A 26,211-nucleotide genomic window follows, 5' to 3' on the forward strand; every position below is an offset into this window, starting at 1 on the left:
CAGAGCCAGCATGGCTTCTGCAAGGGAAAGTCCTGTCTCAGTAACCTATTAGAATTCTTTGAGAGTGTCAACAAGCATATAGATAGAGGTGATCCAGTGGACATAGTGTACTTAGACTTTCAAAAAGCGTTTGACAAGGTACCTCACCAAAGGCTTCTGAGGAAGCTTAGCAGTCATGGAATAAGAGGAGAGGTCCTCTTGTGGATAAGGAATTGGTTAAGAAGCAGAAAGCAGAGAGTAGGAATAAACGGACAGTTCTCCCAATGGAGGGCTGTAGAAAGTGGAGTCCCTCAAGGATCGGTATTGGGACCTGTCCTTTTCAACTTGTTCATTAATGACCTAGAATTAGGAGTGAGCAGTGAAGTGGCCAAGTTTGCTGACGACACTAAATTGTTCAGGGTTGTTAAAACAAAAAGGGATTGCGAAGAGCTCCAAAAAGACCTCTCCAAACTGAGTGAATGGGCGGAAAAATGGCAAATGCAATTCAATATAAACAAGTGTAAAATTATGCATATTGGAGCAAAAAATCTTAATTTCACATATACGCTCATGGGGTCTGAACTGGCGGTGACCGACCAGGAGAGAGACCTCGGGGTTGTGGTGGACAGCACGATGAAAATGTCGACCCAGTGTGCGGCAGCTGTGAAAAAGGCAAATTCCATGCTAGCAATAATTAGGAAAGGTATTGAAAATAAAACAGCCGATATCATAATGCCATTGTATAAATCTATGGTGCGACCGCATTTGGAATACTGTGTACAGTTCTGGTCGCCTCATCTCAGAAAGGATATTCTAGAGTTGGAAAAGGTTCAGAAGAGGGCAACCAGAATGATCAAGGGGATGGAGCGACTCCCTTACGAGGAAAGGTTGCAGCATTTGGGGCTTTTTAGTTTAGAGAAAAGGCGGGTCAGAGGAGACATGATAGAAGTGTATAAAATTATGCATGGCATTGAGAAAGTGGATAGAGAAAAGTTCTCCCTCTCTCATAATACTAGAACTCGTGGACATTCAAAGCAGCTGAATGTTGGAAGATTCAGGACAGACAAAAGGAAGTACTTCTTTACTCAGCGCATAGTTAAACTATGGCATTTGCTCCCACAAGATGCAGTAATGGCCACCAGCTTGGACGGCTTTAAAAGAAGATTAGACAAATTCATGGAGGACAGGGCTATCAATGGCTACTAGCCATGATGGCTGTGCTCTGCCACCCTAGTCAGAGGCAGCATGCTTCTGAAAACCAGTTGCCGGAAGCCTCAGGAGGGGAGAGTGTTCTTGCACTCGGGTCCTGCTTGCGGGCTTCCCCCAGGCACCTGGTTGGCCACTGTGAGAACAGGATGCTGGACTAGATGGGCCACTGGCCTGATCCAGCAGGCTCTTCTTATGTTCTTATGATTTAGCAGTTTACTCAACAAACAACATGCAGGTGTTACAATGAGTTAAAATTAAAATGTTATAATGTTATAAAGTTAATCCATATTACATATGCATAGCCATAATTATAGCATGTATGGTTTTTATTATGTTGCTTTATCTTGTATTCTATTTCCGGCATGGACATGTCCCTTGACCAGAAACGGGTCCTTGTCACAAACCAACACCTTCCTCAAACTGGTGCAGGAGGTAGTTACCCAGTTCCAACTCACTAGCTGTTGGGTGTGTGCCCCTTTACAGGTGCAACATGGCCAGATTCCACTATATCCTCTTCCTCTCACCATACTCGAATTGGCTGTAGACCATCCAGCACATAATCAGACTTGGCCACAAAGGGATCAGGTACAAGTTAAGAAAAGGAAAGGATTATGGTGTTGGGAAAACAATGATGGCATAGGGCCCCAGTTGGGCTACTCCTCTTGTTTCTACACACACAAAAGAGGCCCATGGCAGAAGTGGCCAGATGGGATCCCTTGTCTTAATTTACAGCGTAACAACACCCACATAAATAACACCAGGTGTAATTGTACACCACAGGGCATGAAGTACACATTCCAGAAAAATCCCCCTTGTCATTGTGGCCACACAGGATTAGATGATTACTGGCAATGGTATGGTTTAACCTTACGTCATGCAAATAGTTGGACCACCAACATTCCAGACCAAACCACTATGCTTAGATGGTACAAAGGAGATCAGCCCCAAGCTTGGTCTGAAATATATATAGCTTCCGACTCTTGGTACGCCAAAGAGCGGAAGGGAAGGGGGATAGATACCTGCATGCCCACAGTCCCTGGAGTAACTAGATGCAATGCTAGTGGCCCTATATACACTGAGCGATTGTTCATGAGCTGGTACTTCACCCCACAGCATGGTTTTCAGTCTCATTTGAATGGAATCCAGCAAGCCCATCATTCACAGATATGGCCCTTGGGTAAATGTGCACTTAAACATTATTGGTTTGTTTGTGGAACTACTGCATATACATGCTTGCCCCCTGATTGGAGAGGAAGCTGTTATGTGGCCTACTTAATACCTAACATCAATGTTAAACCCAAAGGGCAACATATCTTTAGACCCCTATATACCAATACCAGAGACAAAAGGCATGCCTTACATGCTGGAGACCATAACTGGGGAAGTAAGGTTTGGACCCCCCAAGATTTGATTGATGAATACAAACCACTGACATGGAGCTCTATTGGGATCGTTGGAGCCAGGTCCATGACCAATGGCCTGCTGAGATTGCAAGCCGTAGTAGAAGTAGTTACTAATGCTACTGGCGAGGCAATATGCACCTTAACAGAGGAAACTGAGCAGATACGTAAGAGATTGGTCATTCACCAACAGGGTCTTGACCTCTTGCTCGCCAGCTCAGGTGGGCTCTGCGCTACCTTAAACACTAGCGGTGAGTGTTGTGTTGAAATTGGAGATGAATCACAGGTAATCAATCAATTAGTAGACCATGCAGAAATAACAGCGTATGTGGGCAATCAGCAGTGGAAGGGCCTAAATTGGGACTGGTTTACTAGCTGGCTGCCAAACTGGGCCTGGCTGAAACATCTCTTTGTTATTGGCTGTATTATATTCCTTATCCTTATGTGCTTACCATGTATCATATCCTGTGTATCTGGCATGCTTATTCGGGTCATGAAAAGAAAGGCCCAACTGATGATGTATCAGCAGCTAGCCTTGCATGAGATACAGGGAGAGTATACTGAAATGGCACCATCTCATGAGGAGGTATGGAACCATACTGTTTATGCCCCCCAAGCAGTTCCTACCAGAGAGGAAAATGTTTATGCCACCATAGATAATTAAGAAGATACTTTCTCACTTTTTGAAATTAAGAAAGTATCTGAGGGGCAAATGTTACAATGAGTTAAAATTAAAATGTTATAATGAAATCAAATAATGCAAAATGAAACATATGCTTGTTTTCCTTGCTTATGAAAAGTATGGGAGTTTTTCGCTTATCTGCTTTGCTAGCAATTAAAGATGTTATTCCCAGCTTGTAGCACCAAAGGTCAAGAATAAAGGAAGTTTGAAGATGAGAACAGAGAAGTGGACCAGAATAGACAGATGCTGAGAAATTAAACAATGATGTATTCTTGATTAGCTATGCATTTCTGATATTATGTATGTGACGCATCTATAGCCTATAAATATGATGACTGTCAGCTATTCTAGAGAGCCACTTGACTGTGGCCCTCCCTTTGCAAAGGTATTAAAGGCAAGACTTTATACTGATCTGGTCTCGTCTCTATTCCTTATTGGCATCTCAAGGAATTGAGAGCCTTTATCAGTCAGGCTTTCATCCAGGCCTGGCTCCTTTTTGTAACACAGGTATAATATATCTTAAGTAAATGAATTAAACATTAACTTTGTGGCTCTTAGCAAAATCACATATTACATCTTCACTTCTTTATTTTTATTATTTAGCTTGTTCTCAGTTGAGAGTAGTGCAAGTGAAATGAAGATACTCGTTTCTGTCTCATGGTTGACCTTAAACAGTTGTTTATAAGTTTCAGCTTTGAAAAAGAGCGCTCCCCTTATAACATGTTCCAAAAATGGCAAGACGTTCTAAAAGCAATATAGACATTTGGAAAACTTGTCACTAGTTTGCCCTTTCTTTGTGCAGTGATCATTTTGGCCACAGATTTCCTCTTTGCATACATACATGAGAACAATAGAAATTCATCTGCCCTTGCTCTTGGGGCCACTTCACTGGACAAAGACCTGTCCGCAAGAAAACTAAACATTTCATTCACTGTAGCAGAAGCTGCTCGTTGTCTGCTCATCTCGATATGTTTATCCATTATAAGATAGAAGGACTCTGTGCAGAATTTGTCCTGGCACTCAAACTTGAGTTAATATTACCCATGCCAACTTCATCCAAAAAGGGGGTTCTCGGTTATTTGCATTGTGTAGTCGCCTTGTAATTAGATGGTATGAGGTCTTTTGCCATGGCTACAAACACATGAAATTTACTGTGTGTGTATCACCAAAGTGTGTTAACAGACCATCATAAAATGCCAGACTCCTGTACAGCTTTATTTACAATATTGCCCTTTTGGAGTGTTCCAAGTGACGCACACTGACGCTGTCTCAAACTGATCCAGCTTCTTAATTAGTGACCTTGCCTCATGAACAGCTCTGGTGGTTGTCTGTCACTTTATGCTATGTCAATCAAGGTTTGACAAATTTCAGAATAGTTCATACAAAGGGCTCTGGTACCATCAGTCTGCGCTGACCATCTTCTTGCCGATAAGCTTTGTACAACATAGAGAGAAATGCCTATCTATAGAGAAGACATGCATTGGCTTGGTTGCGTGGTTAGGGCAAAGCAACGCTCATCTTCCATTGATTTCTCACCTCAGTCATGAAGCAAGCATGCCTTCCTTCCGCTACCATGAAAAAATAATAAATACAAATTATTAAATAACTCATTGCTCCTCCTCCATATTCATACACAGATAACTTTATTTATTTACTTTATTTCTCTCCCTCAAAACTACTAGTAGCTAGATCCACAAAATATCTTTTAGCTTGCTCACAAAGGTGAAGAATCACATATCTCTCTCACGAAACATGCTGGAAACCAACTGAGCAGACCGCAGCTACTTCCCATGTTTAATGATCTATGATTATGGGGGCTATGCAATGTAAATATTTATCTATAGATCTATCTTGGGGGTCTATGATTATGAGAGTGCCTAGGGCCTACGAAGACTTTAATCTGGCCCTGTCCACAGGTGAAGGATGATGTTCAGTCCTGGGAGAAGTGGACAGTGAAAAGGATAAAGGGACACAGGTGTGTATTGTATCAAAACTAGCAGAATGTGGAAGGTGCTGGGTTTCTGCATTTTATTGCCATTTCCTTCCCCTAGGGACGCTGCAGATATTAGATACCCATAGAAGGTTTTACACATACACCCCAAAACCATACTGTGTGAATGCAACAAACTTGTGCTTTCAGCCAAGTGTCTCGTACAGGTATTCTTGTGGCAGGGAACCAGAACTGGCCACAGACGTTCCCTCCTCTGTGCGGCAAAGGTGTGCCAAACAGGCCTTAAGTCCACACACACCCCTGTGCAAGCTCACATGTTGTTGTAAAAGGGCAACAGGATAGCATGGAATCTGAGGGCGTTTGTCCTCTTAAGGGATATCTCAAAAATCCTGTTTGGACCTTTCCCTGAGTAATCAAAGGAACAACATATGGCTGGGTTGGGCCAGGCCTAGCTGACATTGGCACCAATCTCATGTTGGGTGTGGTGTGTCTTCATCATGGGTAAGGGCCTGCTTATTTTCCAGATGTCTTTAGCAATCATCATTGTGGCCATTCTTGGGGCATGGCCCCAGACTTGCTGATTGCTAACAGGCATGCAACCTCCTCTGTCCTCCACCATGTCCTTTGTGTAACTTCATGAGGAAGCCACTGGGCCATCTTAAATCCTGAGTGGAGATTGTCCAAAGTTATCCTGTCAACTTTTGTGGCTGAGCAAGGATGTGAACAGGAGGAGAAAAGGAATGGCACAAATTACAGGCCCCCTTTTTTTTACTTCTTAGTTTTTCCATTTTCTTCTTGGGTCATTGGCAGACAGAAGGGGGTGTTCTTCAAAGATGGGAGCAGGATCCTCATTAAGGTACAAACTAATGTTCACTAATAAAGAGTAAGGGCACTCTTTAACATAGGAAAAACATTCCCTTCATGTAGAAAACAAGCACGCCAGAGAGAAGGTTCTCAGCCATCCTCCCTGTGCTAATTTTCTACATACAGGTTGCTTTTTAACAATTTTCAGATTGCTTTTGTATCCCAGCCTTCCTCCTAGGAGCTTTCCACCCTCCCCCTTTATCATCAGAATTCTGTCTTCCACACACATCCCTGCATCTCCCTTACAACAATCTTGTGAGGTGGTGACTGGCTCAAGGTCATTCAGTGAGCTTCATGGCTGAGAGGGGATTTGAACCCAAGTCTGAGCCTCCCTAACCCCTACACCAGACTATCTATTTGTTTTCTTTTTTAAGGGCATAGCCCTCACAAGATGGTGGTGGTAGTAGTAGTAGTTGTAGTAATAATAATAATAATATATTAAAAGAACACGAAAAAATATTAAAAGAACAAGAAAAGCCCAATAATGATAAAATAGCAGTATAAAAATGACATGTGCCAGATATATTCAGAGATTCATTTTAAAAAATCATTTGAAAAACAGCAGCTTAAACTTCAATAAATAAGACATTTTAGTGTTGTCTTTTTTTAATGAAGCTGTTTTTACTGAGCTATCCTTAAAATAGGTTTAAAATGTTTTTAAACGTTTAAAACCTGTTTTAAGGACAGCTCAGTGTTTTAAACTAGCAGCATTAAAAGATCTTAAGAGAAAGCAACTGAAAATTAGTATCTTTGTGAGTTCCACAGCCTGGGGACCACCACAGAAAAGCCGGTGTCTCTTGTGTCTGCCCTGCTGGGGTGGTATATAAAAAATGACACTGCCACCACTTGTGATCTCAAGAATCAGAGCCTGTTCTGTCAACTCTGCACTCTACCATTATCTTCAGCTACAATGGCAGAGGCAAATCCAGCTTCCACCTCGCCATACTCAGAGAGGTTTACTTCTGTCTGACTGGTGAAGATTTGGATGAAAATCATCTGCATTTTCTGAAGCTGGCTAGGATGCATTGGAGTTGGACAATTATGCTTCCACTTCTATTGTGTCTTCATCATTCGAGGATCCCCCCCCCCCCAAAAAAAGAAATCCCAAACCAGGCCCTTGGTTTGTTTGTTTGAATGACTCCCAGGAAACTGCCACTTAGAGTTTTATAACAGATGAATGGTGTTTGCCCAGCAGGCAGGTTCCCAAGATAAGGTGACGCCACATTGTACTTCATGGGCAGTATAAAACATAAAGCTTCCCTTCAGCAGATTTTGCAGCACAAAGGCAACAAGATCCCACCACCAAAGGACTGCTCAGGCTGCCACGTAAGTCAGGGTGGAGTGGAACCTTTCACATCAATATTTATTGTATTGCATTTATATCTCACTTTTCCTCCAAAGAGATCAAGGTGACATACATGGTACTCTCCCCCCCCATTTTATCCTCACAACAACCTGTGAGGTAAGTTAGGCTGAGACGCTGTGACTGGCCCAAAGTCACTCAGTGAGCTTCATGGCTGAGTGGGGATTTGAACCCTGATCTTTGAGGAATCTACTACCTTGGCGTGATGGGGGAAACTGGCCTTGTCTAAGTTGTGTATCTCTTTTGGGGGGCTCTCTGGGGGTTCGGAGTGGTTTCTGCTGGGCCCTGGGTTCTAGGAGGGTTCTCGGGTCTTCTATGAAGCTCTGTTTCTATAGAGATTTGGGGTATTTCTTCAAGGCTATCTGGAGTTGATTGTCTGTTTTAGGGAGCCCTCAGGAGGTTTGGGTGTCTTCAAGATGGCTATATGTTAAAGGAGGAATGGAGAACCTGTGGCCCTCCAGATACTGATGGACTCCAGTGTCTTAACATCCCCATCCAGCATGACCAATGGTCAAAGGTGATGGAAGCTGGAGTCCCACAACATCTGGAAAGCCATATTCCCCATCCCTGTGTTAAAGGAGGCTTTGAAGAGTTGGGAGGCATTTGCTCTATGGGTCTGTTAGTGAGTAGTTCACTCCCACTCCCAAATTGTCATCTTTGATCCCACCCACCCATGTCCACACCACACATTTAATGCATATTTATACCACTTCAACAGTCATGGCCTCCCCCAAAAAATCTTGGGAATCTGCAGTTTACTCCTGATAGAGCTACAATTCCCAGCACCCTTAACAAGCTAAAGTTCTAGGATTCTTTGGGGGAAGCCATACACTTCAAATGTATGGTGTGGATATGACCCAGTCTCTGATTCTGGATCTCAGAGAGCCCATGTTTTGAATCTTGCTCACACGAATAAGGTTGTCAGCATGGAATTTGAATCAGGAGGACTTTGCCTCCAGAAAATGTTTTCAAAGCTGTAACTTAAGTAATAATAAAGAGCAGAGTACCACTGAACAGATGCAGAGAGCAGACCACTAGCATAACCACAATCAATACTTACACATACGCACACACACACACTGGACCTTTTGAGACAGAGTAATGTTGACACAGTTCTTAATTACTAAAAAGGTGTGGGAGTTCAACTCTTCATTGAAGTCCAGCCCTCTGTCTCAGAAGCCATTACCACCAAATTGTAATGTTGTGGTAGTTATTCAAAGGAGAAGGCAAGTCATTCTGCACATGCTCAAAACCACTCTCTTCTTTTGCTTCGCATATTACAGGGCTAAACGAAAGCACTGAAAAGACGTCCCAGGGCTAAGCCTTGGAGAATCTGCCTCAAATTACACTTGGGTTTGGTTTTCAGTGGAACCTCAACGTTGCACGTATGTCTAAGTCCATGATAGAGAGACCTTGAGTGGATTCTGCAGTCCTGATCTGGTTAGGGGAACTCCCTTAAAAAATTGATACAAAGCTGATATGGGTAAAGGGTTTAGCATTTTTATGAAGCAGGGCTCTGGCAGGCATGTCTTGGCCTCCTTTGGATCGTTGTAGCAGAACATCTGCTTTGCATGGAAAAGTTCCCAGGTTCAGTGCCCAACATCTCCAGGTATGGCTGGGAGAAACCCAAGTCTGAAACCTCGGACAGCTGCTGCCAGTCTGTCAGTGTAGACCAGGAGTTCCCAAACTGTGGTCCAAGGACCACCAGTCATCTGCAAGCTTCATTCCGATGGTCCACGGCGTGTCTGTGAATTTGTGGTTGAAGATGGATGACGGGTGGCACATTCATCATTTTAAACATTTGAATTATTGTCAGTTGTCTTTTATGGCTTCTTTTATTTCTTATATCGTTATTTAGAAGTAAAAGAAGCCACAAGAATACAATTCAAAATCATACAGCATACAGCACCATGCATTACAATTGCTACAATGGGCAGAAATATCATTAAGTGGTCAACTGAGGCCCTCACCAACTTGCGATGAGGATAAAAGTTTAGGAACCGCTGTTGTAGACACTGCTGAGCTAGATGTCTAACACAGCATCCCAAGTGAGCAGAAAGATTAGAATACTGGGCTTTGACTGGAGAGACCTGAGCTCAAATCCCTTCTGTCATGATAATCATTGGGTGACTCTGGGCCATTCACTCTCTCTCACCCTCTCCTACTTCAGCTTTTCCCAACCTTTGGGTCCCCCAATGTTTTTTTGGACTATGACAACCATCAGCCCCAGCCAGCGTGGTCAGGAGTGCTGGGAACTGTAGTCCAGCAACATCTGGGTACCCAAAGGTTGGGAAAGGCCGGACTACTTCACAGGAATCAGTCTGTGCATGTGTGACTCTGAAAAAATTGGGAAGGGACAAGATAAACATGTAAAAGTACTGAACTAAACAGATTTTAACTCCAATCACTCTCTTTTCTAGGATGTTTTGTTTCACGCTCCTCGCTGTACTTTGTTGTGGCATCACCATCCATGCAGGTAAATCCCAGCGAGGGTGGGTGATGGTGAATGATGGTTTCGCTGTTCCACAGGGAATATATTGTTGAGATGCAGGAGCAGATTGCTGTCATCAACTCTTTGCTACTGTGGCTTTTCCTTCAGGGGCCATTCAACCACGCTCTTCTTCCTACTCTGGCGAGTATGGCGGGGGAGGCGGAAAACGCTTTTCACATTCTGGAAACCAGCTGGACGGACCAATAACTGCAATCAGGATTCGGGTTAACCGGTGGTACATTGTGGGGTAAGTGTATGAAAGTCCAGGGGAAGTGGGAAGGGACTGTGGTTTGGGGGCTTGCACTTTTTGAAGAAAAACTGATCAGTTGATGGACTGAACTTAAAAAGTTTACCCTTTCCTCTTTGTGTGTGAAAATTGAGGGCAGCCTCTGGAAAGTCAAGTCTCTTCCAGACAACCTGTTTATTGGGCCTTCATCCTCAATAAAGTTTGAAGGGAAGTTAGACGACACCAGCTGTTTATTGAGCATCTGTTCTGATTTGTTTGTGGAGAGGATAGACAATGCCACATCAAGCAATTCTTATCCTACACTTCCCAGTGCATTTTCCCATCACTTTCCTTACCACAAAAAGTCTGGGGTGTTTTGGGGAAGCAGGTTTTTGTTGCACAAGAGTTCCTGGGCTCCTTTTGGTGGAAGGGTAGAATAGAAACGTAATAATAAATAAAATAAATAAAATCCACTGTAATAGCACAACCTGAATTTGCCGGTATGCCACTGAAGCCCACCTGCAAAGTAGCAGCAGGCTGGAAGCATCCTCAGCAGTGGTGGCTGGTGACTCCATGTGAAACCTGCTCCGGGTTTTAATCCAAACCTTCGAGGAGCTGTCCAAGGTGCTTCGCATATATAGTGCAGATTTAGATTTAAGGGCAGAGAAAGGAAGTGTACATTCCCAAAGATGCAGCCACATATCTAGCCAGTAGGAGTCCGTGTGGCAGAATAAGAGGAGATCCCAAAGTCAGAGTTAGCTCAGCATGCGGACTCCATACTACACTTTAGCCTCTGTGAGATAGTTAGTTAAGTTAGTAAAGTGCTTAATCCAGGAAGAAGCAGGAACTGTGGCCTCCGAGGTAGATCTTATTTCCTTTAATCCTCGTGCAACCAGCTCCCAGAATTTACCTTCATTGTGTTCCCTTACTGTTTGTTCCAATTCTTGCCACTGAGTTTTTATATATACCCCTTTCTTATTTTTAAGTAAACTTTTATATTCCGTCCTACATTTAATTAACTCTTCTGTTATCTCTTTTGAAGGTTTCTTACAGGATTCTCTGATTTTTTTTTTTAATACTTTCTTAGCCTTCCTACACTCTGCGTCAAACCAGCCATGTTGGAATATCTGTTTACTTTTATCTTTAGTTGTTATTAAACAAGGTCTAAGTTCAGTAACTATTTGCTGGAAAATGTCTATATGATTCGCTGAATTATCCCCAAATTGTTGTCGCCTGCTCATCAGAAAATTGCTTTGTAGTTTTTGCTGGATGTTACTACTTAATTTGTTAGACCATTTCAGTCTCCTTTCGCCCAGCATTTCCCCGGTAAGATTAGTTGTATCGGTTATTGGCATCCGTTCCAACAAGGGATTTAAAGTCACCACTAAGGGGAGATGATCGCTTTCTGTTCTTCCAAGAATTTCAAAAGCACTTACTAAAGGGAAAAGTGAGACTGAAACCATTATCGATAACACTGGCACCCAAATTGCTCAAATAGGTATAATAACCTTCAGTTATGTCCAGTGGACTCCCATGCAGCGAATATAAATTTTGATGGTATATAAATTCTAAGAATTTAAGACCTTGTTGATTGTATTTGCTGTCCATCGAGGTGTGGGGAGTTAGAAAGATCTCTTCCAGATCTAAACCGAAGGGATGAAAGAAACCTTCTGAAATTGCCCCAATTCGGGCATTAAAATCCCCGCAAATTAGAATATATGCTTGCGGGAACTTCTGATCTATCTGTTCCAGTAAAGATACTAAATCCTTCCATATCTTGGTAACGGTTACAGGGTTGTTGGGCGGTGGAAAATATGTGTGTATGCAGAAGAAGGGGTCTCCAGTCTCTGTTTTTAATTGTACTGGAAGAAGATAGTTGTTCTGAGATTCCAATTTGACCAATTGGGATTCTTCAATTAATTCCAGCGATAAGAAGGACACCAGTCCACCACTACCTCTGCCCTTCTTGAATTTCTTTGTAGCTGGTAGATAGAATGATTTGTAACCCTGCAGCAGTGGAGAATTAAATTCATTAGTCCAGGTCTCCTGTAAGCAGACTATATCATATAGTTGGAGCATCTCAATAAATTCTTTATCTGCCATCTTATTTTCCCAACCTGCCACATTCCAGGAGATTATCTTTAACCCTTTATATTTTGTACCAAGTCATTTAGAATAGTCCAAAGAGGTTTTAGGAGAGTAATCTCTGGGCTTATTATTATCACCCTTGATCCAATATTTATCTTTAATAGAGATCATGTGTTGTTTTCTCCAATTTTCCTGGTTGTGGGTATGCGTTTGCAGCCTGATGTTATTTGGGTAAGTTACAAATTTGGGGAACTCGTATCTCTGGTTCCTCCAGCCTCTATTTTCCCCAGTGTTATATTCCAGCCATCTTTTACTTCCAGTCTTTGGAGTCCAAGTGGAAATATTATGATGCCCTTGAGAGGACTTGTTTGGTGTTCTTATAAGTTCAAATAGTAGCCCTCTGTTGGAAAACCTATGTAACAGGGACCAGAAATTGTACCCTAACTCCGATCTCTGAAATGTGAGCTCAGTGCTTCCCAATTGACCAAAAGAGGGTAGACAAATGCAAAAAACTCCTTTTCTTATGTCAAGGGCTGTTCCCAGTATAGATTGAATATCAGTTAGGAGTTCTTTCCACGATCTTAATCTCCCTCCTGATTTTCTCACTAACCAGTTGTGGATGATCACTTGAAAGTCATTCGGTATTCTTTCCTTTGGTCTAGTCCTTTTCTTATAATAAGGGTTGTATTTACTCCTTTTCCTTCTATTGTCTTTATAGTTATATTTTAGGGGATGTGATGACTCACTGAGTTCCTCAGTTGCCTCCCATCTACGTTGCTGAACCATACGGGGAGACTGTCGGTGAAACTTGACTGAACCATCTTCTTCTGATGGAGTTTTCAGGGTTTGCTTAAAGATATTAGGTGGGCAGCTCATGTTTTCCACTGTCAGTGGAGTAGAGGCCTTATCTGAATATTTATCAATTATTAAAAGTCTTGGGTCGGAGGGTGTGAGATTTAAAATGGAAACATCGTTATTACTGAGAGCTTGCTCTTGGTTACCAACATAAGGGAATGTCTCTGAGTACTTGTTCCAGTCTTCAAATATATCTTTTAGTTGTTGAGTTGTTGTGTTTTGGTCGAAATCCTCCTTATGCCGAATATCTCTAACTGATTGTTCTTTCTGTGACACAGTGTCCTCCAAACCTTGAATAGTAAAATTTGTCTGAGGGGCTATCGTCAAAATTCCCATCTCTACAAGGGCAACTAAAGTTCCAATGGTAGCTTTCAGGCCGGAGACTTCCTGCTGCAGTTTATCCATGTTATGAAACATTTTTTCCGTTGTCTGCTTAGTTAAAAAACATTGATCTCTTAAAATTTCCCACGAGGAGGGAGTTTCTTCCTCGTTTTCTCCCAAAACTAAATTGCCTGAGTTTTCCTTTAAAGAATCTAGAGTTTCTTTGCTTACTGTAAGTTGTGTTTGTCTACAAAGTTGGAAAATGTCTTCTCTCAAATCAGGATCAGTGGACCAGTTTGTTGGACTTTTGTTATAGGAATACTTGTCTGAGTTTCGTCTATCTTCTAGATGATCTCCTGTCTCAGTTATGAAACTGGTGCTGTCAAAGAAACCCAGACTCTCCTGGGTGTTAATTCTGGAGTTCTTTGGTCCGTCTGCTGCTCTTTTACTTTTGCTGTAGGTTCATTACTTTTAATTATCCCGCAATAGTCTAATATTGATTTTTGGATTAGATTAGGAGGTGAGCTGTTAATTATAGTGCTACGGCTTTGGGCACGCGTGGTCACCATTTTGTACCCGTCAGGTGAATTTCAAAGAGTGAAATATGCTTAAACAGCACTAATTTCCCTTCACCTCCTAGCACTCTGTTCTGATTTCAATAAAAGATACTTTGGCAGCTGTATATGTGAGCTGGATTTACATCTATTCAGCTACAGAGATGTACTTTGAAAGAAACTGGAGCTTCCTTGCTTCCTTGCTTCCTTGCGATACAATAAAGAGGCAGTAGATGTTTTCAGCTTGCTGTTCCTGTGTGTTCCCTCCTCCAGGTCTCGACATAAACTCATGAGATAGTTAATGCAAGTGAGTCCAGATTTATAGATAATAACTCAACCTGCAATCCAGGGTTTTTAAAAGCAAATTTCCCAATTGCACAAATTCCTTGTCAGACACCCCACACTGGAAAAAAGAGCTGAACAAACACAAAGCATGCTTTGCTCCTTGTATACATTCTGTATCGGTGGTAGTTTCTCCATAGGTAGGAGGAGGAGGAGGAGTCACTAGTTCTTATCTACTATACAGTGATGATTTGTCAGTATATAACAGGTGCAAAAACCAGGAGGACTTTAAGGGTATTTGCAAGGATATGATGAAGCATTCCCTGTCAAAAGATGAAAGTGAGGAAGAGGAGATTCCAACCCAAAAGAAGAGGGTGTTTTAATACGATTTGGCCAGTTTGTTTTAAATATAGAAACTGGCTCATTCTACCCTTATTTAATTTGTGTATAAGCTGCGCCTGACATTGCCCGTCATGTAAGTGCTTAATATGGAATAATGGGCTCAAGTTGCAGGAAGCCAGATTTCAACTGAACATCAGAAAAAACTTCCTAACTGTTAGAGCCATACGCCAATGGAACCAATTACCTAGAGAGGTAGTGGGCTCTCTGACACTGGAGGCGTTCAAGAGGCAGCTGGACAGCCATCTGTTGGGAATACTTTGATTTGGATTCCTGCATTGAGCAGGGGGTTGGACTTGATGGCCTTATAGGCCCCTTCCAACTCTACTATTCTATGATTCTAATAAACATGTATGTGTCTAATTTTACCCTCCACCCTTTTTTCCAGCTGCACGTTATCAGCTTTCCAACTGCACAATTAAAACCTCATAAAAATTCTCCAGCATTTTAGTGTGAATTTCTCCTAATAAACACATTTTTGTAGGCCGTTTTGACTAATGAACACATTTTTGCAAGCTATTTCTTATAATAGAATGCATTTTCCCCTATGCACTTTTGTAAACATTGGTTGGTTGGTGAACTGCATTTCAAAATTCAGATGAGTGCGAATTTCAAAGGACAGCTGTGTTATGGTTCTCATATTGTTTTGGAAAGTCTGAATTTTTTAGATTTGGCTTGAAATGCGAACTGAATTTAATTTCTCACTCATCCCTAGGAGCAAGTCCAGAGTGATAAAAGCTCCACAATTAAATCAATATGAAGAATCCCCTTTCAGGATATGAAGAGTTAGGTCCAAGAGCCCAGTGCCAGGTTCTGAACCATATTTTGGTACCAAGAACAATATTCAGTCTTGTCTAAAACTGGCTACTCTGTCTTGTTATTATTCATTTGTTTTCTACAATGTCATCAAATACAAGTCACTGGCCCTAAGAGTTTACAATCTAGATTTTTCAATTGTTCTCACATAAAGGATTGTCGCATAAAACTAGCTGGAAAATGTGTTCTGTTTTGGAGAACTGACATGGGGTTGGGGAGGAAGAGCTGTATCATTCATTAGAACTTATAACCATTAACTGACCATGACAACCCGAAATTACATCTCGTATGGTACAGTAGGAACAGAAGGGATGTCTGGGTCGAGTGTCATATTTTCTCAGCTACAGCATAGGAATATTTAGGGAAATGGAGTATCCTTGTAATCAGCAGCGCAAACAATGTAGATTGTGCAAGACAAATAACAAATATGCATTTCTTGTGCAAAAGAAATGTTCACAAAGAAAGGCTGCAATAACAGGCAATCAACTGATAACATCTGGAAACTTTGGGACTGAAAGATGTATAGCAATCCAATACAAACTTCGGTGCAGTTAAACCCTTTTATTTCTTGGGGCTTCAATGTGACTAATTCTGCCCTGGATTGTGGCCTATTAGGCCCAAGAGGTCTGTGGCCTGCCATAACCCTTCCCTTATTCCAGTCTCCAGGTCCGTTACGGCCGGGAATGGAGTAACTATGTTGGTGGCTCATCTGGTGACCTGGAGGAAATCTTCCTGCACCCAGGCGAATCCATCATCCAGGCCTCTGGAAAATACAAATCCTACGTCCGCAAACTTGTGTTTGTCACTGACAAGGGGCGCTACTTCCCTTATGGGGTGGACACAGGCATCAGCTTCAACGCAGCTCCGCTCTACCCAAACACCGTCCTGCGTTACTTCAGTGGTAGCTCTGGTTCTGTCATTGATGCAATAGGTTTCCACTGGGACTACTATCCTACCGATTGCCCCAGTTGTGGAAAGTGACAGCAGAACAGTGAGAGACAAGCTGATCAATGGGGTGGGACACAGGGCACTCAGGGCAAGGGTAGCCTATGGCTTTTCACCCATCTCTTGAATTTTCTTCCTCCTTATTCATGAGGCGGATAGTTCTTTCAACCACCTCAATATCTAATAATTTATTCTCCTGGATGGTGCATCCCTTGCACTAATTTAACCACCTATCAGTTTATTCAACACATTTTCTGTCACTCTTTTGTTATTCTGTTAAACCGCTCAATTGGCATCTGCCTCAACCCTGACCCATTTCTTCAGAGCTTTCTCTCTTGTCAAATGACCAGCACACACTGATGTCAATGTGTCAACCAATTGTGTCAACCAATAAAAAGCAAATTTGGAATAAGGGAATTGAGTATCTCTTTTTTTGTTATATAATAGTCCGTAATATAAATGTTTCCTCAGCCATGACCTTATTACATGTCCTTTGGCAAGCTGCTGACTCACAGCTATATCTCTAATGAGGGGATAATAATCATATTATTATTAATAATACTTTTCCCCCAGTGATGGTTTTGTCGTATTATTATCATTATTACTGTTTATTCCGGTAATCATCATTAGCATTCATATAGCACCAGAGAGTTCAAAGCACTTCACACACATTAGCTCAGTAATCCTTACAACCACCTTATAAGATATGCCAGAATTATTTACTGGTCTACCTTACAGGGCTGTTGTAACTCTGACCTAATGTGTGTGAAGTGCTTTGACCATTCTGGTGCTGTATAAATGCTGACGAAGCTTATTGTAATAATAACAACAACAATAGTAGTAGTAGTATTACTAGCCAAAATTAAGACAGGGAATATGTGATAGAGGAGGGGAGATTTAATTGCTGAAGAAGCTTACTTTCTTGCCACTCCTCACACCTCAGCATCTTCTCCCTGAGGCAACTACCTCACCATATAAAGTAGAGCCAGCCTTGGCCCTGCTTATGTCTCAGGCATGTGTGTTTATAAAGAGGTCTCTAGAAACACTCTCCGTCCTCTGCAGGGCCCTACAAAAGGTTCTGCTACTGTATTTGAAAGTTAATGCTTGGTTGCAATACAGCCTGTAACCTCTAGGTGGGGATGCTTGTCTGAAAGAAATAAGAAGAGAAAGCTATTATATTAATTTATATTTTATATACCTTTCACCCTCTCTCCAAGTTATGTGCGTGTATGCGCGCCTTCCTTCAGCCAAGCTTGTTCGCTGTTCCTAGAACCATTTTCCTTTTTATTATTGTGCTGTGCTTTCTCCTTTCCAGCGGGGTTTCTGGGCATATATGGTTCCCCTTATCCTCATAACTACAACCCTGTGAGGTAAGCTAGTCTGAGGGTGCTTCCAGATGTGTGTTTGTATTGTGGAATCAGTGCTGCATTTTTTGTAGAATACATAAGACATTGTTGGCATCAAAATGCCAGCCAACCCCCTCCCTTTAATTTGGATTTTCCCTTTCCAGGGGAAATCTAGCAAGTTTTTTAAAAAATGTGGCCAATGATGAGCCGTTTGTAACATTTCAACAACCCCTTTGCACTGTGGAAGACCCTGAGAGAAAGTAACTGGAGTAATGTCACTGGATGAGTGGGACTCAAACCCTAGTCCACCCAACAGTGTAACCACTACACCACACTGCATGAAACCTTTTAAAACAGCAAGACAAGTGGAAAATTAAGCATGTTCCCCCAGCCCCCAACATGAAGAAACAACAATAATGAATGCTTCACTAGTGACATTTCTGCTTGCTCCGCAATTGTTAAACACAGAAGCTTTGCCAAGAAACTGAAGTTGGCACCGCTATTCTCCATCCACCCAGCATTCTCTTCCTCCAACTCCCTCTTGAATGCTCAATTCTTTGGTAAAGCCTTTCTTGATCTGTCCATCAGTCTTCAAACCCTTTACCTAGTGGTGGGAGGTGTCCATTGGGATGGGACAGGTTGTACGGAAGGCAGAGGGCTCAGCAATAGCCAGAGCTAATGCCAGGAGGTTATGCTGTTGTGCTGGAGACTGCTGGCTTCAGTGCATCTCCATTTCTGTTTTCTGAATTGGGAGACACACAACGCTAGTCAAACTCGGTCCCTTTTTACTCCAAAACCTGGGAAAATGCCACTCCAGTGCATTTCTCTGTGAAATCAGCTTCACACAGAAATCAAAACTGTTTGGTAAATCAACTCGTTGCCACTCTGTGGTTTGTCCAACAAAAACACTTTGCTGTAGGTTGGGGAGATGCAGCGATTGGCCCAACCCTTTGCTGTGGGCGGTCCTAAAAGGTCTGAGATGTGTCCAGCCATGGGCAAATGCGTTTTAGACACATTTTAATCTGTAGCCAAAGGAAACGGTCTGGCTGCTTTTGAAGCCCAATTCTAATTCTGGCAACCTGATTCTAGTTTTGGCCTTCTCCTCCCTGCTGAGTTCTACACAGGCAACACTGAGATGGAGAAGGGCAAAGCTGACAGCCAGGGCCATCTCCCTGGACAGATTATAAATCAAACAGCAGACAGATGAAGGCTGGCAAGTGAGGGCAGATTGAGGTTGGTGGGACGGTGCCCCACCAGCTCCAATGGATCAGCCTCCACTGCTTTTACCATCGAGAATGTTTTGGGTGCGCACACACCACTCCGTTCTGTGTTTCAGGAGTACTGATATGCATGCTTCTGCCTAACCTACTGGCTCTACTGCCAGCGTTGGCTGCTAATGTTGTGGTCTGCAGCTGTAACTATGCAATCCATTTATAACAGAGATGGGAAACACCAAAAAGGTCTATATAATAATGACACTTCTAGATGCATTGGGAATGAGAGATATACAGCAGGCACGGGGTCCCTTTTTTAGCTCAAGGGCCACATTCCCTTCTGAGCAACCTTCCAGGGGCCACATGCCAGTGGTGGGCAAGGCCAGAAGCAAAAATGGGCAGAGCAACAAAATGTAAATGTTACTTTTGTACAGGAGGCTCGTATCCGCTCATACTCACACACCCTTCCCTATCCTCTATCCAAGCAAGAAGCACTATCAGAATTTCTAAAAGGTGTAGATGGGCAGTGATGTGGGGAGAGTCCTGAGGGCTAGACAGAGAGGCTTGAAGGGCCACATTTGGCCCCCAGGCCTGAGAGTTATCACCGTGATTTAAAGCAAAATTAACTTTGACTTGGTACTGGGTATCCCAGTATAGCAAATGACCCAGGGCCTGTACTTCTGCCTTAGAAAAGTACAAGTTCAAAAAACAAGTAAGTTACACTTGCTTTTAACTAATGGGTTTTCCCTGTGGCAACTTTTCAACAGGATGAAGTGTGCACTTTGCTCAAAACAATGCTCCCCAACCAGGTGCTCTCTAGATTGTTGGGACTACAACTCTTAGTAGCTCCAGCCAGCATAGCCATAGGCCAAAACATCTGGAAGGCAGCAGGTTGGAGAAGGCTGCACTGGGTCTGCTATATCCCAAGTAAATGTACGGTAAAGGCAGAAATCTTGCCTGCCCCCATAAAAAGTGGGGAAAGGTTTGTCTTTCACTGATACGGGACTTCAGCTCCCATCATCCCTAATTATTGGTGATGCTGGTTGAGGCTGATGGGAGTTATAGTCCAACATCTGTACAGCATGCCATTGGCTGTGGTTATGGAAAAAGAAGAAAAATAATCATTCAAACAAGACCAACATTGCTTTGAGCTCTAGCAAATGGCATGAGAGCTTCCACCAAGCAAGCATATATCTGAACATTCCTTTGGACGGGAGGCCACTGGGAGCTTCATGTAGGAATGTAAAAGCAGATTATAGGGGGGAAACTACATTGCCTTTCCAAAATTGAAGTTTTAATGTCTTCAAGGGCAAGTCCTTTCCTTCAACCCTGAACTTTATTTATTTATTATGACATTTATATCTCATCTTTCCTCCAAGGAACTCAAGGTGACATACTTGAGTCACCCCCTACACACACACACACACACTTTATCTTTGCAACAACCCTGTGAGGGAGGTTATGCTGAGAGACGCCTAGGGAGGTATGCCTGGTGCAATCATTATCTATTTTTTTAGGTACCAGATAAAAACGTTCCTTTTTACCTTGGCTTTTGGCCCTTAATTTGAAAGGTTTTAGGTATCAATGGCCTCTTTTAATGGGGCAGGTCTTGCAAGGCCTGTCTTTATTTGTACTGGTCTGTTTTTAGGATGTGTTTGTTATTTTAATAGGTTGGTTTGTTATAGTTAGAGAGCCAGTGTGGTGTAGTGGTTAGTGTTGGACTACAACCTGGGAGTCCAGGGTTCAAATCCCCACACAGCCATGAAGTTCACTGAGTGACCCTGGGCCAGTCATTGCCTCTCAGCCTCAATGGTAAACCACCTCTGAATATTGTTTACCCTATTCATAGGGTTGCCATAAGTCGGGATTGACTTGAAGGCAGTCCATTTGAAGGAAAGTGGTTAATTAATATTAATAATAATACCCATTTTTCAGGTTGTTATGTATATTTCATCTTTACTATATATATTTTATACATTTCTGTTGTACACCACTTCAGAAGCATTTTGTTGGGAATTCACAAATCCTTAACTAACTAAATAAAAGAAAGTTGGACACTGAATAAAGCGATACCTTGTTTCAATATACTTTTTGTTGGTCAACACTGACTACCAGTCATGCTCACGTTGCTCATTTGGCAGGAGGGGAATCTCTGAAGAAGAGACAGTGCGAGATTGAGGCAGATGTTGGCTGGTTCAATTAATGGACAGAAGAGGGATAGAAAATGGGCTGGAAGACCTGCTGGGTAGCCAAGGGGGTGGAGAAGATGTGCATGGGAGAAAGGAGAAGAGGCGGGTGGCGGGAGAAAGAGGCGATTGTGTTCGCGGAAGGAACCATATTGTTCACAAACAAGGGGGAGGAAAAGCCTACAGAGATGAGCAAGAAAACAGCCTGCCCTAAACTCTCTCTCCCCCCCCATGCCATCAAACAGCTTTTCTCCCAGTTTTCACCCTGAAATAATCCCAGCTGGGTTATCAATGGGGAAATCCCAATGGAAAGTGATGGCATCAATGTAGAAGCCAGAGCAGCCGCTGATATAACGCAGGGCGGTGCCCAGGAAGAGCGGAACCGCATTGAAGCTGGTGCCTGCACCTTGCCCAAAGGAGAATTGGCGACCCTGGTTAGTGATGAACACAAGCTTCTGGACGTAGAAGAAGTACTTCCAGTGATTTGGGTGATGGACTCGCTGGGGTACAGAAAGAATTCCTCCTGCTTCCCAGATTGGCCGCCTACATAGTTGCTCCACTGCTTCCCGTAACGGACCTGGAGACTGAAATAAGGGAAGAGGGGTGCAGTTAGGACAGGCCACACTCCTCTTTCATCTGCTGCCCTAAGAAAACCACGGTCCAAAACAGATGATTGGATCCACCTCTTACAGATACCTGATTCTGGGATGGACGGTAGTCTGTATAGCCTTCAACCCTGAGGTACCTAGACACTATTCTTCAACCTTGGGTCCCCAGATGTTGTTGGACTACAACTCCCATCATCCTTGGCCATTGGCTAAGCTGGCTGGGGTTGATGGGAATTGTAGTCCAACAATATCTGGGGACCCTCAGTTGAAGAACAATGACCTAGAAGGTGTCACTTGATTACCCATTAGCAGAGCTTGGAAAAGTTACTTTTTTGAACTACAACTCCCATCAGCCCAATCCAGTGGCCATGCTGGCTGGGAGTTGTAGTTTTAAAAAAGTAACTTTTCCAAGCTCTGCCCATTAGGCAGAACTGGCTCAAGGGTTGGGGAAGGGGGTCTTAGCAACTAGTGGGGCCTCCATCCTGCCTCTTCCTCTCCCACCTCCTCTCTGGTCAAAGGATAGGCAGTGGCAGCTGTTGCTTGATGCTGCTTCATGTTGCTTGATGCCAGTGGGCAAGCAGCAGTGGCTGCTGCTATCAGCAGTCCTATTTTATGTTATTTATATTTATTTAAATAATTTTTACCCTGCTCTTCAACAGGGGAAAAGAAGGCTCCTAGAGTGGCATAGAAAAATCAGTAATGAGACAGTCCCTACCCTTGGGCTTACAATTTAAAAGACACAACACAAAAGGAAAGGCGATTGGGAGGGAGAAGGAAAATAGTAGACTCAGGGTTATTTCAATAACCACCTAGAATGGAAAGATTTCAAAGATGGGAGGAGCCATGCTTGCTTTCTAGCCATTTTAACCTTCACATTTGGAAGTGACACAGGAGAGGGTTTTCCCATATATCTATATCTATATATGTGTACACACACACACACACATCTTTCTAGTAACTTCATACTAGCTATAATGGCAGTGACTAGAAAGGGTTTTTAAAAACTAATTTCATAAAATGAGTATTATAATACTATAGTAATATAACACTTTTTCATTTATGCGCTATTTCAGACACACAAACACTCACACTTGGGAAATGATTTTATTTATCTCAAATATACAAACGGCAACTTCACCAAAAAGGGATTTGGGGTGGCATTCATATGGGACCAGTGTTGGTTAGTGCTAATGAAAAGATTAAAAATAATAATATTGGGGTGATACCATGATGCCCAGTGCAAAGATTATAGCAAAGGTGTGCTGAGCTTCAAAACTAGCCCCCGCCCCACTGCTGTGTCACACCTCTGACTGTGAGTGCAACACAGCAGGCTGCACACACTGAGAAAGCTCAATACTCCCAATAATATGGAAAAGCAACTGCAATTCTAGTAGTAGCGGGGGGGGCACTGTCCCATTAAGGATAAAATGCAGGAAGAGGGCACACTTTGAGAACGAATTGTCTGGGACAGCCTTGTTCTTCTTTGGACTCTGGGGCCTGTTATGGGAGTGGGACTAATACAGTTGGCTGCAACCTTTCCTTCCCCTTAAAATGTGTACCTAAATCAGTTTACACTGACGTAGTCTACACTGTGCTTTCTCTTCTGAAGGAAACTGACTTTCCAGTGCCCCTAGCCAGCAATATGTGTGGTTCATTTAAGAAGCGTGGAACAGATTTGAAGCCAGGCTTTGTATTCTAAAGCAGCAATTGCTTTTCTGTCCCAGAATCCAACTGTAGCTATGAGGTCATCTTGTAGACTCAGGCCACATCTGCATCATATATTTAAAGCATTTCTATACACTAAAGCACTACTATACGCAGTCATTCTGTCTTCCTCCAAAGATTCCTGGGAACTGTAGTTTGTTAAGGATGCTGAGAGTTGTTAGGGGAAACTACAGTTCCCAGGAATCTTTGGGGGAAGCCATGGGTGTTTAAAGTAGTATAATAGTGCTCTAAGTGTATGGTGTAGATGTGGCCTTCGTTCCCACATGGAGGATTGCAGGCTGAACATTCTGTCTTGGAACTCCATCTTGGAATTGAGTCTACAAGCTAACCTGCTGGCTACAACTTCCAACCTAATTTTTGAACTTTTTTGGTTATTTTTCCATCTTTCCCTCGCTCCCTGTTTTGCTTGATGAAAACCTCTGGAGAATTCAAAAGTTTGCCACTTTTGGTTGGCCCTCCTAATAAAGGTATTGCCCAACTGTGGATTATGGAATTTTGACTGTACAGATGCAAGTCACCAAACACCCACACAGGGAAAGGGCAAACCATATTTTGCCTCCAGTCCATCCACAGAATGAGTGATATTTTTTTAATCTATGGGATATCCAGCCCACAAACAGCAATCCCTCCCACTGTTTCAGGCCTTATTTATAAACTGACCCCACAATGTAATACAAGTTAAACTGAACCCTGATGGCAGTTATAGCTCCATCCAGTTGGTTCCCGGAGTGTGAAAAGGGCTTTCCTCCCTTCCCACCGTATTCACCAGAAGAGGAAGATGACACAGGTAAAATAAGATCTAGAGAATAAAGAGTTGATGAGCTGAGGCAAAGCAGCCTATTCCTGCCCCCCAATATTCCCTATGGAACAGCGACACCACCACCACCACCCGTCCCCCACTGGGATTACCTGCATTGATGGTGAGACCACAACAGAGTAAAGCAAGGAGCATGAAACAAAACATCCTAGAAAGAGAGTGTTGGGGAGATAGTTAGTTTGAATATTTTTATTATTACCTTTTTATCTTGTCCTTCCAAACTACTCAAGAGCTTCATTCACAGCTCCTTTCATTTCATCCCTCACAACACCCTATGAGGTAGGGATGGGGTGGGATATTGGGACTGGACCACAGTCACACAATGAGTGCCAAGGCTGAGCAGGGATTTCAACCCACATCTCCCTGGTCCAAGGCCAACACTCTGTCTACTACACTGCACTGAGCCCCTGGGGCAGTGCTGGGGAACTTGTTGCTGTACTATAACTCCCGTCATTCTGTAATGGGAGCTGGAGCTCAACAACAGCAAGAGAGCTCAAGGCTGCATGCACACCATACATTTAAAGCACATAACTTCCTCCAGGGAACAGTAGTTTGTTAAGGGTGCTAAGGGAATCCTGGAAACTATAGTTTGCCAAGAGTGCTGGGAACTGAAGCTCTGTGAGGTAAACAACAGCTCCCAGGATTCTTCTGGGGGAAGTAACGTGCTTTGGTGGAAGTAATGTGTCAAATATTCCCCTTCCGTGATTTAGGGAGGTAATGAGCTTCCACATACCAAGGGCATTAAAGAGCTATAATAATATCACAGTTAAAGCAAAGTAGGCCCTCAAACCTGCCTCCCAGGCTGCTGTCTCATAACAATACCAAGCCACTTATCTAATCTAGGTTTGGCTGTATCTCTGATGGATGTCCCTTCAATTAGATCTGAACTCCAGAATCCATTAAAGGTCCTCCATAGGTTTATGGATTTGCAGCAAGTTGAGGGTCTGTTTGGAATAAGAGCAAAACCTAATTGGAGCCAGGGAGCCATTAAGCCTTAGCCACAGGATCCAGGGCTTTAAAATCACTTCTGGATTATTGCCAGCTCTTCAGATGTCCCTAAAATAAAAGTCCTCTGAAGTCACCTGAATCTCCTTAGGGCTCCCTAATACAGAAGCCCACCCAAACACAGGCAACCTTTAAGATACACCTTAAAGCTCTGTAAAACCTCATAACCCATTAGAAGCTACATCCAGAACTTTAGAAGGAAACAGCTCTCCTCATTCCTCTTTGAGAGGAACAAAATATTCCTCCTTTTTATAAGATTCATCTGAACATCCCATCCCACTCCGGACTTACGTTCACGACTGAGCAGTCCTGTGTCTGTGCCTGTGTTCTGCATTATCAGCTGAAGGGATGTTATACCAATCACTGGGTAAGATGTGGCATCACCTTTCTGACCTGCTGGGCCAATACCAAGGGGAAGTGTGTGATAAAGAACGAGGAAGTGAGAGAGGGAGGGGAAGGCAGAGGGGGGTGAGTAGAGTGAGATGGGGGGGTAAGATTAGGCACAGGCAATGTCCAAGCATCCTTTTGAGGTGCCCAGCACAAACTTGGAACATGCCCCCCAAAACACGCACTAGGGTCCCATCCCATACATACAATCTCACAAGCCATGAAATAATAGTTTCCATTTTAATTCCATAATTGCACTTTCTACATTTCTGATCTCTACACAGGGACAAACCCTTTTTGCTGTTTTTTTTATGACATACATCCACCCTGAAGAACAGTCCTACAAAGGTTGCTGACTATTTTGTAATGTTTCAGTCAGCCCTGGGGATTACTTTGCTGATGTCTTGAATTTTAATTTTAGCTGTGTTAGTTTCTTGCAGTAAAAACAACAGAGTCTCATGGCACCTTAAAGATGGCAACAAATTTATTATGGCATAA

At 42.9% G+C, this 26,211-nt stretch overlaps 1 protein-coding gene and 1 pseudogene across 1 annotated transcript; one reads left to right on the forward strand and one right to left on the reverse strand.

Annotated features, from left to right (window-relative positions):
• Nucleotides 1-9,869: 9,869 nt before the first annotated feature.
• LOC133366527 (zymogen granule membrane protein 16-like) lies at nt 9,870-16,461 on the forward strand. Its single transcript, XM_061589734.1, has 3 exons — nt 9,870-9,924; nt 10,048-10,186; nt 16,140-16,461. The coding sequence occupies exons 1-3, from the start codon at nt 9,870-9,872 to the stop codon at nt 16,459-16,461; spliced, it is 516 nt and encodes a 171-aa protein (XP_061445718.1).
• Nucleotides 16,462-21,431: 4,970 nt separating this feature from the next.
• Nucleotides 21,432-25,681, reverse strand: LOC133367502 (zymogen granule membrane protein 16-like; annotated as a pseudogene).
• Between the last annotated feature and the right edge of the window lie 530 nt (nt 25,682-26,211).

This window comes from Rhineura floridana, chromosome 11, assembly GCF_030035675.1.
Source record: "Rhineura floridana isolate rRhiFlo1 chromosome 11, rRhiFlo1.hap2, whole genome shotgun sequence".
In the NCBI taxonomy this organism is placed as follows: Eukaryota; Metazoa; Chordata; class Lepidosauria; order Squamata; family Rhineuridae; genus Rhineura; species Rhineura floridana.